This window comes from Alligator sinensis, unplaced genomic scaffold, assembly GCF_000455745.1.
Source record: "Alligator sinensis unplaced genomic scaffold, ASM45574v1 scaffold907_1, whole genome shotgun sequence".
Lineage (NCBI taxonomy): Eukaryota > Metazoa > Chordata > Crocodylia > Alligatoridae > Alligator > Alligator sinensis.
This window is the reverse complement of record NW_005841925.1, coordinates 511,950-525,543: the sequence shown is the minus strand read 5'-3', so window position 1 is coordinate 525,543 and position 13,594 is coordinate 511,950. Positions and strand designations below refer to the sequence as shown.

The following is a 13,594-nucleotide window of genomic DNA, read 5'->3' as shown; positions in this document are numbered from 1 at the left end:
TCCTGCTGCTGTCTTGAAACATACTTACAGTACAAGCATCTGGGAGCTATAAAGGAGTCTTTCTTGGTGGGCAGGCTTCCTGGGAGTCTTAAGGTTTCTGCAGGTTGACCTCAGAAGGAGGACTGAGCTCCATGGTTAATAAGTATCCTCAGCCAGGGAACAGTCTCATAAAATGAATGGATTGCTTAGTATCTGCATTGACAAGGACTTGGGTTGTTTTCACATCTAATAAGCTTTTTTTATGATGTCTTAAGCCATTTCATGTCTTTCCAATTTGCAAGTTATTTGCTGCTTTGCTTGGGGGTGAGTTGAATAAATGGGGAGATAGTGACTGATGTGTACTTTGGGTCTTGTGATTCCCCATAACAGGGTGGAAAATTGAGAGAAAAACAGGGATTCATGGGTACTTGGGTTTCCTTTCTGCTTCCTCCTGAAAAGGGGACCTCAAGCAGCTGATGGCCTGTGTTCCAAAATGACTGCTATGGGGAGGTATTTAAAAAGACATATACATGCTCAAATTCTGAAATACGGACTCAAAAGGCTCAGTACACCCTGTGGTTTTATTGACTGGGTCACACACCTATGAAATCCTCCAGATTTATCTTCTCCTCTTCCTTCACCTAGTGGATTTATGCTGCCACCTTTCATTTACCTTAAAAAAATTCAAGTTCTTTCTCTTCAGGGCCCATCTTTGTGCGTCTGTTTGAAAGTGTTTGGCAAAATGGGGTCTTGGTTTGGCTGAGGCTTTTGCATGCTACCGCAGTGTAAATTTATGAGCAGTGGCATGATGTTATGAAGCTTTCACGGTGTACTTTAACACTCATATAGGCACTAAGGTAGCTTCCTAGCTCCTACTCGTATACCATAGCAGGAAGCTTGGAAATACTGAATAAGATCAAACATGTATTGGCTGAAAATGAACAAGGTACCATATTGAGGCAGTCTCCTGCTCCCTCCCTCAGACCATCTTTACTTCAGCGTCCCTCCACCCGTCCTTCTTGTTCTCATCCTTCCAATAATAATAATAATAATAACAGTAGCACTATAGGCCCTAGAGGGCCTTGGCTGTCTCCACTATCTTCCTCCATTCCTGGCTGTTGTGTACCTTCGTCCTCCAATCGTCCATATTTAATTTCTGTAGGTCTGACACTACATCACCTAGTCATCTTCATCTTGGTCTTCTAGGTCAGTGTTTTTCAACCAGTGGGACTTGAAGGTTGTGTAGGTGGGACTTCAAGTCATTGCCTGATTGAAAAAATCAAAGTTGTTCGCACTTCAGATAGATGAATCAACAGATATCTCAAATAGTGCAATTTTGTGGGGATTTGTTTTCATTATGGTGGGACCAGGGTTTTTTGACAAAACGGTTGGTGGGACATAAGGCACAAAAGGCTGAGAACCACTGTTCTAGGTGCCCTTCTTCCCTCCAGTACCCTGGGGAGCGCTTTCTTTGGTGTCCAGATCGCTTCCATTGTTTCAAAGTGCCCCAGCTGCTATAGCAGTTGTTCTCTGATTTCCTATGTCAGGGTTAAGTTTCTGTATAATTGATAAAACTCATTACTGCTTCCTATGTGCCATTCTTGTGTTGTGATCATACTATCTATGCACCTAAGATTTTCCATAAGATCTTCTTTTCAAAATGAGTAGTTGTATCTCATTTACTTGTGAGACCACCTAGGTTTGACTGCCCTAGGTTATATACATGGCTTGATTATAGCTTTACAGACTTGCCTCATCCTTCCTCCCTTATTTTTTCTGTCCTCTGCCTCGTCCTTTTCACCAACTCTTTTCTTTGCTTCTTCTCCTTTCCTTTGCATCTCCCAAAATCCCCTCTCTCCAGAATAATTATGGAATTAACACCATATTTGAAAATCACCGCTGTGTTCACTCTATACTTTCTCTGCCTTGTCTATCTAGACTGTAACCTTTCTGGGATAAGGACTGTATTACTCTACAGTGCTTATCATCATGGAGCCCTGATTGTGGTAATGCAATAATAATGACTTCTTATGAGTCCCCTTAGGTACATGGATTTTATGTGCAGGATTTAAAGACAAGGATAATGGTAAAGAGAATTCAGACTTCCTGCATGCTCACTCTGTACTCCAGAGGGTTCCTTAGGGCTGTGCTGCCAGGCTTTTGATGTTGCCTTTGCTCTGTGGTGCTCTCTTGACTGCTGTCTGTGCTGAGATCCACTTGGCTCTTTGCATCCTAAGGACATTAGCAGAAATCTAGGTGCAATAATACTAGATAGTTTATTAGCTGTTTTAGTTTAACCAGATCCCTTTGCAGAGCAAATGTTCAAGCACAATGTACTGGAACCTGAGACTTTCTTAAATCCTCTCTGCTTCCTGAAGTTCTGTGAGGAAGGGAATTTGGCATCACTAGTTACAACCAGGTTTGCTCTCCATCCACTTGCTCACTTCCATACCAAACTTCTTACTGCAGCGGTATGGGTGAATGGCATTTTTGTAGTCTTTCCAGGCTTTTCTTCTAATAAGTTTTCGCCTCCAGGGAGATAAACCATTTCCAAAGTTGTTTTCCATTTGGGAGAGCATAATTGCTGAGGAAGAGGTTGGTGCCTTTCCAAGATGAATTACAATGGCAGGTAGCTTCATCAGTCTATCGCAACCACCAAAGTTTAGCTGTGGATATTCTGGGAACCGATGGGCTTTTTTTTTTCAAACTTATAACTAAAAAACCCCCCAAAACCCTTGATTGTTCTGTTCAAAGGGATTGCTCTGAATCACTTGCACATGCTCATATGCAATTATTAAAAAGTGTAGAGCTGTTGCCTAAGGTGGAGAAGTAGAATCATTTAGCATTTTTATTTAAAAGGTTCTTCTAGCTTTACTGTGTGCCCTGAGCAAGAAGCAGCTCATGGCCTCAGCACTCCAAAAACTGAGCAAGGAACAAATTGTTTTTTGGAGCCTTTCAGCTCTTCTTCAGTTTTCCTCTTACTTTGGCAAAGGAGTAAGGCCTTGGCTGTCCATTTGGCCTTGTTCAGATTGCTCCCTCCGTGTCTGCCAAGCCAACTATATCAGCTAGTGATTGGAGAGGAGGGAGGGGAAAGAATGAGGTCCAGCTTAGTGTTGTTTCGTGTCCTTTTCTGTCTCCCCTCTACAGTCATTTCCTTCCTGGAGGAGCACGGGGCAAAGGGGCAGGGGAGGTATGAGGGTTTTACCTGCTCTTTATCATCTGTGTCCCCAATTAAGGTCTGTGATAGTAGCATCTGCAGACCTGTGAGTTTAATCATCAGCTGGTTAAAGCTGAAAAAGGAGGACTGGTATTGAGAAGTGCTTGACTAACCTCTGCAAGGGATCATTATGCAGAAGAATGCATTTGGACTGTTTGATCAGCAGTCAAGCCTTGATTTTTCTGTGTCGGTTTTGATTGTATGAGTTTATCAGTCTAAGGTCTCTTTTCAAAAACCATAGAGCCACATTCTGTATGGGAAGCTACGTTGAATTGGGGAAAAGTGCCTTTCAGGACACAAGTGTGCTAGCTGGAACAGATCAAGATTGGGCCATGGATCATGTTGTCATAAAGTTCTAGATTCTGTACTGCAGGCCTTACTCGCATAATAGTCAAGAGAGTAAAACATTTACATTTGGTTCCCAGAGCAGTCTTATTTTTAATGGAGTGCTATTGAGTAGAATCTGCCAAACTGCACTTAAGCCAATGTCTGCTGTTTTGATTATTAAATGGGCCACTAAAAGGCTCTGAGGGAAGCAAGTGTGTTGGATCAAGTCCGTTGGACCAGAGGCTCTGGGTTTGTTTGTTTTTTTATTTTAATTTTTGATTTCCATGTTGCAGGCCAAGACCAAAAGGACTCAAGACAAGGGAGAGAGAAGCCATTTTCTAAATGAGATAAAGACCTTGAGAAAGGAGCTGAAGGAGCGAGAAGAAACTGCTATGACTACAGTCCTTACCCAGGCTGATGTTGTTCTTGCCACAAACACAGGTTAGAGACATGGTTTTCTTCTTTGCACAAATATTAGGTCAAAAGGGGTGTGGTTAGAGACAACCAGTCTGAAGTAGTAGTGCATGATGACGCTTTATGTGGTTTGGAGGGTTTCTTGCAGGTAATCTGTAACAGAACAAGAAACATGCAAAATACTTTGGTCTGGTTACCTGCTTTGCTATTAGAATCACTTTGCTAGTTACAAAATGGATGAGGTAACATAAACTCGAGTCATCTAGTCCAACCCTCTGCTGAAGACAAGATCATGCCATGCTTAACCTACATTTTAAAAACTTCTAGTCGCAAAGAATCCACCACTTCTGTAGGTAACCTCTTTTAGTGCTCAGCCACCCTTGTGGCTTAAAAGTTTTCCTTAATATCCAACCTGAATCTTTCTCATTGCAATTTAAATCTGTTACTTCTTGGCCTCTCTCCCACTGGACATAGAGAACAATTGATCTGAATTTTCTTTTATCATAGTCCTTTTCTAATTTGAAGACTGTTATCAAATCTCCTTTCAGTCTTCTGTCCTTTAAATAATCTCAGTTCTTCCAATCTTACTCTAGATGCCATGTGTTCTAGGTATCTGTTAATTTTTGTTGTCATCCTGGACTCTTTCTAATTTGTCCATATCTTTCTTGAAGTGTAGTGCCCCAAACTGGATGTAGTACTGCAGGTGAAGTCTCACCAGCACTGAACAGAGTAGATCTCTGTGTGTTGAGGTTATATGCTTCATAATGCCCATATAAACCCAGAATAGATGGGAGTCTTGCATTTTTAACATAGTTCTGTAATTATTAGCTTTTTCATACGGCACCTGTCTTCCATTCTGGCTGTGCCCCCTCTCTTACCACTTAGCAATGTAGGAAAGACAGGATGGTTGTGATTCCCTGGCACCTGTTGTGATTGTGACCTGCAGACGAAGAATTTGTAATCCCAATGTCTCTGTGTTAACTTCTTTCATGGTGTTTTTGATAGTGATAGACCAATTGCACTGAACCCTCCTCTGACCTGACACCTACTTTGTCTGTATTGATTATGTATCTTGTAAGCTTTTTGGGGCAGGGACAGGGTCTCACAACGGGTTTGTATGAGGCCTTCTACAATGGGATCTTGATCTCATCTGGGGTCATGTCGTGTTCCTGCAATACAATTAATAAACCATAATAATACCATAATAATGCTTGCCCTTTATAACCAGAGTGCTACCTACCAAAGCAAGAATGCTCTGCTATCAAGGCAATAAAAACATTCTGTGAAAAGTAATTTTTACAAAGACCTCTCAACACACATTCTCCTCTGCTGCTTATAAATCAGCCAGCCAAGCCTGTGAAATGTCCTGGTCTTTATGAGGATCAGCTCCTTATAAATGCAATGTTTATACAGAATTATATGTTGCATTTTACAGATCTCTAAATGACACGAGCTCTTCTCTGAGGCTTACAGATGGATTGAAGCCAGTTCACTTAGATATAGGAACAGGAAGAGAGTGCCCAGAACAGGTTTGGAAGTAAAGCTGAACAAACTGACTCAAACTGATTCAATACTGACAAGTACAGGGTAGTGCACCTAGGGAGAAAGAACCAGCAGCATACCTACAGGCTGGGGAACTCCCTTCTCATCAGCACAGAGGCAGAAAAGGATCTTGGAGTCATTATAGACTCCAAGATGAACATGGGCCACCAATGTGGGGACGCAGTCATGAAGGCTAACCGCACCTTGTCATGCATCCACAGATGCATCACAAGCAGGACCAAGGAGGTGATCCTCCCCCTCTATGCGACACTGGTCAGGTTGCAGTTGGAGTACTGCATCCAGTTCTGGGCACTGCACTTCAGGAGGGATGTGGACAACATCGAGGGGGTCCAGAGGAGGGCCACTCTCATGATCAGGGGACAGCAGGGCAGGCCCTACGAGCGGAGGCTACGAGACCTGAACCTGTTTAGCCTCCACAAGAGAAGGCTGAGAGGGGATCTGGTGGCCGTCTATAAACTGGCCAAGGGAGACCAGCAGGCTATGGGGGAGTCCCTGTTCCCCTGAGCACTACTGGGAGTAACAAGGAATAATGGCCATAAGTTGACGGAGAGTAGATTCAGGCTAGATATCAGGAGGCACTACTTCACAGTCAGGGCGGCTAGGATCTGGAACCAACTTCCAAGGGAAGTGGTGCTCGCTTCTACCCTGGGGGTCTTCAAAAGGAGGCTAGATAGACACCTTGCCGGGGTTGTTTGGCCCCAGCATCCTTTCCTGCCCATGGCAGGGGTTCAGACTTGATGATCTGCTCAGGTCCCTTCCATCCCTACCAGCTATGAAACAGCTGTAGGGAGGAGATTCACAAATATTTGATTCTTTTGTAAGCACAAAAGCAGTTTTCAGCCCTACATGTGGGCTCACTTTTCAGAGACATTTCAACTTCAGTAATGCCAGTGCTCCAATTAAAATGGGCTTTTAATATGAACAGTATCCAAGAATGAGTTTTAGACTCTACATTTGCTTCTTAAATTTTGCTTTTTGCATTGTACTGGTTATTTATTTTGATGTGTATTTCTGGAGAATAACATTAGCTATCTGAAATTTGAGCTCTGCTACTCAGTATTTTGAATCACATGGCATTTCTGTTTCCTGATTAGATCATTTATGTGACTGACCAACACAATATATGCAATAATCACCCAACCAAGGAACAAAAATAATACCTTACGATTTATGAAAGTAACTTAAGTATTGAACATACCAAGCCTGTGGGCACATAAGATGTCTTTAAGCACATAAGGCATCCAGCAAAATCAACAGGACTATTCAAATGCTTATAGATAAGCATTTGCCAAAGAGATTTCCTACAGCAGAGCTCAACATGGCAACAAATACCATGTGTAAATATTGATTGTTCAAGAAATATTTGCTGAAGGAAAGTGTGAATAGAGTGAAGAATTTCACAGGATATCCATGAAACCCAGCCTCTGCCCTCACCATCCCTCCTCCCTCCCCAATTCCTTTATTTGTTTGGAGTCAGTGGGCGCATCCACACATGCAGGCACATGCACTTGCAGCAGCTCAAATAGGACCGGCCCAAATTTGAGCCAGGGATTTTTGCCTCGGCACATGTGCCTGGACATGCACTTTGCTGTGGACCAAGTTGTGCCACTTGGGGCAAAATAACCCCACCCAACTCCTCCCTGATCTGCAGCCAGGGGGAGCTAGCGCCTGGGACCAGCACCTGTGCTGGCCCCAGTAGTATAAAAACCTGCCCTGGAGAGCAGCTCAGGGCTACTTGCCCTCAGGAGCTTCTGAGGCCTGGCCACTTGGTACCTGGGGACACTAGCCCTTGTAGCAGCTGGACTGCTGAAGCAGCCCTAACCTGGAGTGGCCCCTGCCCCCTCTACCCACTGCAGCAGTCTGGCAGTGGGGGCTGCTGCCTGGCAGGAGGCTGCTGCCACCTGCGACAGCATGTGGCCCCAAGGCTGGGTGCCTGCCAGACCCGGATGGTGACTGCATGGGTGCAGCAGAGGCATCTGCACCTCTGGGCCAGCTGCCAGTGGGCTGTGGCTGCATAGTTGGCCTCTGTGCGGCACTACTGTCATGTGTGCCACTGCCCTGCCATCTGGGCAGCTATCACCTGGAAGACGTTCTGGGTGTGGTGGCCTGCTTTGAACTGTCAAAGCATGTCCTCCTGGCCTCAAGTGGCCAGGAGTTCAGCCACTTCCAGCTGGGTCCTGGGTGCCAGCCCTGAGCAGGCTCCTTTGCCTGGGTCCTGCCACTTGCCTCCCTAGCAGGAATTCTGGTGGTCCCTATTTAAAACTGCAAAATCCCTGATAAAAAAAATCCCAAATTCACTCTTTTAAAAACCCCCAAATCCATGTTCTTTCACAATTAAAATGAGACAGAGAGAGAGAGATCAGTTGGGCAATGTTCTATTGATATATTTACAATGTTAAAGCATTTTGGGCGCATACCAGTGTCTCTATCATCATAATAAAACAAATTCTAAATATCTACACATTTTGATGCGTGCTTTTGGTTTTCTTATCATAGAACAATTAGAGCTTCCCCTGAGCCCTTCACGAATGAGGATGTGGGGACAAAGGCCCCTGCAGCAACAGGTCCTGCCAGCAGGTCTCATCCTGGGGCTACAGCCCTGCCACAAGCCCACCTCTCCTCCCCCTCACCCCCCCTGCATGGCCCACAATTCACCTTCCCCGCAGCAGTGGCCATGGGGCGCTCAGGGCCTGCTGCAGCCAGAGCTCCCAGCGGCACGGCACTTCCCTGGTGGCTCAGAGGCAGTGCTGCCTGTGCTGCTTGTCCTGGGGCTGGTACAGCTCGGTGTGGGGCTGTGCTGCTTCAGGCAGCACTGGGGCCATTTGCACTGTCAGGCTGGGCCAGTTCCATGGCAGCAGGCCCGGCTCAGCGTGCAGCGACTGCGTGTTGCACCGAGCCGGGTCCTGCCAGCACTGGGACCGCTTGCGCCATCAGGCCAGGCCAGTTCCACGATGGCAGGACCCAACTTGGCACGACACATGACCCCTGCATGCTGCACCGGGTCCTGCTGCCATGGAACCGGCCCAGCCTGGCAGCGCAAGCTGCCCCCGTGCTGGCACCCTCTAGCCACACAGCCCTGACTCCAGTCCCCTACACCGCCCATCCCTACTTGGGCCTGCATCTGGGTTGCTGCAGCCTGCAGCTCTCCTTGCCCTGCACATGCTGCAGCATCGGGGCAAGGGGCAGCCATAGAGATGCTCTGGCTGGCTGCCAGAGTGACTCTGTGGAGGACTCGAGCCTCTGCTTAACCTTCTTCTTTTCCCCATATTTTATTTTGATACCTTGATCTCCAGGTATCAGATTTTGAGCCTGCGCTGCACGTTTGCAGTGCGGGGAATGTTTTTTTTGTTTCCGGCGTGCGTCTTGCAGCATCCCAAACTCCTTTGAGATGCCACAAAAGGTGTGTGTGTGCTCATCTGAATGCACCCAGTGTCTCCATTTTAGCTGTAACTCTACATAAAGGAAATTGTGCTGACTTTTTCTTTTTAGTAAATCTACCAGTCCATGCTTACCAGTGCAGTAGATTTTTCCATCTGCAATCATACAACTTTGCTGGCTTGCTAGCAGTTGTGAAATGGAAGGAACTTGGCCTTCTCAAAAAAACCATTGTAAAAAGAACCAGTAAATCAATACACCAAATCCAGAATAACTGTGACTTTTACAAAGGTCTTGGCTGAGGCATCAATACCACCAGAGGTCCAGACCAGTGTGGCATCCTTCCGGATGAGCTCAGCAGGATTTATTCATGCAAACTGCTCTCTGTTGCTAAGCCAAACAGGAGGAAAGCTGACTCACTGCTCTCCTTGGGGACATAAGTGACCTTTTAGTTAATGGGAATTCAGTGACTTAGTCCAGCTAGAGCAGCCAGTTAGGAATAGGGTGTATCTGCCTGTACAGTTATGCCTTGTGTGGGCTTCATTGACATCAGTGATTCTGAACCAGAATGCCATGGTACCTTGAGGTGCTGCAAAATCCTTTAAAGGTGCCATGGGGGTCCATTCAATATTAGCACTGTTAGGTGTGCAAACACCTACACGTGATTCATAAGATAAACCCAGAGATTTCAGATCAGAATCTGCAGTGGCAAAATATTCTGACCTGTTGTCTCAGTTCTTTGCAACAGAGGATTGATCCATTATTTTTCCATAGTCAAAAAATGAGTGAAAGCTAAGAGCTGGCATTTTCCAGGGGTTTCTTGAGCTTAAAAAGATCGAGAACCATGGATCTGGATAATCTTACAACTACCGTTATCAAGTTACATGTCTCACAGAACTGTACTGGATAAATATATACCAAGAAAGTTTGGATTAAGAAAAATGAATTCTATTGATGCTGACAAACTTGCATAAATCCAGTGTGCCTGGTGTGATCCCAGATTGTACAGACAGGGCTGGATAATAAGAAAGTTAAATCATATCTCATCAGAGTGGCATTCATCAGTTTTACAATAGCACAGGATCTTTCAAAAACTAATGTTGTTGCTCTGAATAACAAAGCACTTGTCTGCCACAGCTGGCTTTCAAATTCTCTCCTGTTCTCTCTTTTCCATCTTTTTTTGTTATTTATTTCTCAATTATTTTCAGTGCCTCTTATGTGCAGCTCTGATCCATGGCCCACAAAGGCATCAAATTATTTTTGTGACTGGACTCTGGTAGTGCCTGACTTAGGGTGGGGAACCCTGTTCTCAACAGTGAACATACATAATGAAAAGACCTGAAAAGTTCCATGCCCAAATTGCTGTTTACAGCATCCTGTACTGTACACTATCAGAGATGCTCTCAGAAGTTGGTGTGCAGGATCAGTGCAGTTGGTGTTGCTAGCAGCTCTATGATGCATTGTTGAGAGGACACGTATATTAGATGAGGTCTTTTATAATAAAGGTAGGTCCTTCCCACCCCTTGCACCAAAGTATCTCAGAGCATGTGAAGGCAGATCTCATGTCTGTTTCCCTTTTGCTTTTGGTTGTGGATAGTTTCGTTTGTTTGAGCGAGCAGAAGGAAAGAGGGTGTTCGTTAGTATTTTTACTTTGCTTCTGCTCTGATGAGTTATTAGACCATATTGTTCTATTTATCATCTGTGTTTTGTTGTTGTTTTTAAGATTCTTGGATGCCTTTGGGCATAGATGCCAAAGCAAGAAGCATAATCAGAAGATGGTAAAAAAAGAAGTCCATTTTCTTTTTGCCTGGACTGGAGATCTGAACTTGTAATTCACTGTAGATTTTACCGGCTTTTAACAACCACAGTTTAATTTGCGTGTGTTTGTGTGTGATGATGATCTTTAAAGAAATAAGTTTTTGAGCTTATATTCTTTTTTTATTTAGGTGCTTCCCCTGATGGCCCCCTGAAGCTACTTCCTGAAAATCACTTTGATCTGGTAGTGATCGATGAATGTGCCCAGGCCCTTGAAGCAAGCTGCTGGATACCTCTGCTGAAAGCCAGAAAGTGCATCCTGGCTGGGGATCACAAGCAGCTACCACCCACAATCATATCTCACAAGTAAGGAGCATTTTCACAGTTTCTGAACCTCCCATTCATTATTCAGACATGATAAACGTTGTAAAGTTTCACACAAGAAAGAGTTTCATTAATGTGAAGTGGTTGGCTCGTGTACTCTGCCGGCTGGTTTTAATGACACATTCACAGATGCAATAGACTTGCCTCAAGCAGGGCCCCAGTTAAAGATTAATTCAGACAGCAGGCTGTTTCATCCAGGTGAGATAATGTTACATTCTGTTGACCAATCAATGCACTGCAAAGGTATTGCACTTCCATATGATCTTGAGAGATGCAGCATCTTGTGTTTTGTAGATGCTGAGTGACTAGGTAATGCAGGGATTGTAAGATGAGGGCAAGAGCTATGAGTTTGCACTGGAGCCTGGTGATCTTTTGTTGAACTAACTTTTTAGAAGGTGTTTAAACCTGGCATTGAGCTGCTGAGTTTATTATGCTTGTTCATAGTGGCAGGGGCAGCTTGCTAATGCCATCCAGGTGTGGTATGAGCCTCTGATCAAAACTAGGGCTGGTACAATGGAGACTTCAGGAGACTCTAAAAAGTCCAGCTGGTAGGGGAAAGCTTTTCTGGAGGACAGGGGTACATTATTTGAGCAACCAGCAAAGGCAGCCCCCTAACTGTGGGAATCATTGTCCTTGCCCTGCTGTGTGTGCTTTGTTTACAGCTAGGCAGGTGGAGCACCTGTTCCAAGGACCCTGTTGTAACCCACAGAGTGTGCGCAAAAGAGCAGAGACAGCTGCTGTGGAAACCTCACCACCACAGAAAAATCTGGCAGTTCAGCTCATTAGTCCTTCTATTGCTTTTATCTGATGTGTAGAGCAAATGCATGCCTGTAGGATCCAGAAAGGTAAAGGAGAGCAAGTCAGTCAGATGTAGGAACTAGAAAGAGATCTTAGAAAGAAGAGGGGAATCTACATGGAATACCACTACAGCATGGCTCAAGTGCAGAGCTGACATAGTGAGCAAGTAGTGGACAGACAGGAGGCTTTCTGAGGGAGGGGAGGAAGAACACACATGGCTTAATGGTGAATTGTAGTTTAAGACAGTCATCAGCTGCAGGCCAGAATGACCCAGCTCAAGGCATACAAGGCATGCACTATAATTCTGATGCTGCCACTGCCTCTGCTTTTCCAGCTGTGGTGCAGAAGTCCCCATTGCCAAATGCTGCTGGAGCCCCCAGCCACTGAATGCTGCCAAAGCTTCTTGTCTGCAGATCTGATCCAGTGGCTCCATGGACTAGGCTGCTGACCCCTGGTTTATATAGGAAGCACTAGCCTGGTACATAGCGTGAGTGTCTAATTTGTGTGGACAGGCACCATGGATGCTGCACGCAGTGCAGAGGGTCTGGGGCATGTGCTGCATGCAGTGCCCTGCTGGACTGGCCCTGTGTCCTAATTCTGGCATCAGTCTGGATCTGGTCCCAGGTCATCTGCACGCTGGAACTAGCAAACCAAGCTGGTCTGGCGGGGTGCCGCATACAGTGTTCACCTCTTGTTGGCTCCCTGTACTGCATGCAGAACAAGCCCAAGAGTGGGGCTGCATGCTGCAGATGATGTGTAGGGATGGACTGGCCGCATCAGCTGCACATGGCACAAGGCACCAGCCTGGGGCATGTGCTGCATGCAGTGCCCTGCCAGACCAGCCCTGAACACAAGCCCTAACATGGCCCAAACACAGGGTCAGTCCAAGACCCGGACAGATTCTAGGGCTCCATGGGTCAGGGCCAGCCTGAGGGCCACATGTTTCACACTCTTGGTATGTAGGGATCAGGTGTTTGCTGAGTGAAGTACTTATGTGCTTAAGTCTGTTCTAGTTCAATAAAATACTCAAGCACCTGCGCAACTTCCAGCATAAGCACTGAATCAGTGAAACAACATGAGAGCATGGGATTCCTTCAGTGAAAACCTCCAAGTTAGGACTTCCTAGGCCTTTAAATGCCTGAAGTGGTAAGGAAAGAGGGTCAGAGGACAGATCAGTTTGGATAGGCCCTACATAAATAGTCTTTCCTCCCCACACTTCTCCCCCTTCCCCCCAATAGCATTTTCTCTGTGCCACTGTGAGATGCAGGATCCTGGCCTATGGATTGACCCATGTTCTGACCCAGCAGGGCATTTTTTATGTTCTTATGACGATCTGCAGATGCAGCGCCTGACCTCCATGGCCCAGCGGACTAATTCCAGACCTGTCTTCCTGTGTTTAAAGGTTTGGGAAGCTAATTAGAATTGGTCCATCCTTAGAATTGGTCTAATCTAATGCCCCTTGCAATGATTGGGAATCTTTCAACTCATTTCAGTGCCATAAGATTACCTATAGGCATTAATAAAATAAATCATGACACTATATAACATGTGATAAGATGTTGCTCTCCATTCTCCCAGCTCTGCACCATCAGGGGCTTGAATTTTTCCTTTACACGTTCTACAGCACACTTGCCTGCATCGTTCCATCAGCCAGCTGAAAATTCAGGTTCCAAAGGATTTTATTTATTGATTGTGAGAGATTTTTTTTGGTTGGGTATAGTATTTATATTATAAAGGACTGCTGGGGTATTAAAAATTATGTCTAATTTATGGACTCTTTCC

The 13,594-nt window shown here is 45.3% G+C and overlaps 1 protein-coding gene across 2 annotated transcripts in view; it reads left to right on the top strand.

Annotated features, from left to right (window-relative positions):
* Positions 1-13,594, top strand: part of IGHMBP2 (immunoglobulin mu binding protein 2) — a 92,124-nt gene that overhangs the window by 15,330 nt on the left and 63,200 nt on the right. For both annotated transcript variants that reach the window (XM_025198572.1, XM_014517744.2), the window contains 2 exons: positions 3,817-3,964; positions 10,822-10,996. In XM_025198572.1, the coding sequence (XP_025054357.1) occupies positions 3,916-3,964; positions 10,822-10,996 (224 nt within the window). In that variant the 5' untranslated portion in view covers positions 3,817-3,915. The remainder of the gene's footprint in view (positions 1-3,816; positions 3,965-10,821; positions 10,997-13,594) is intronic.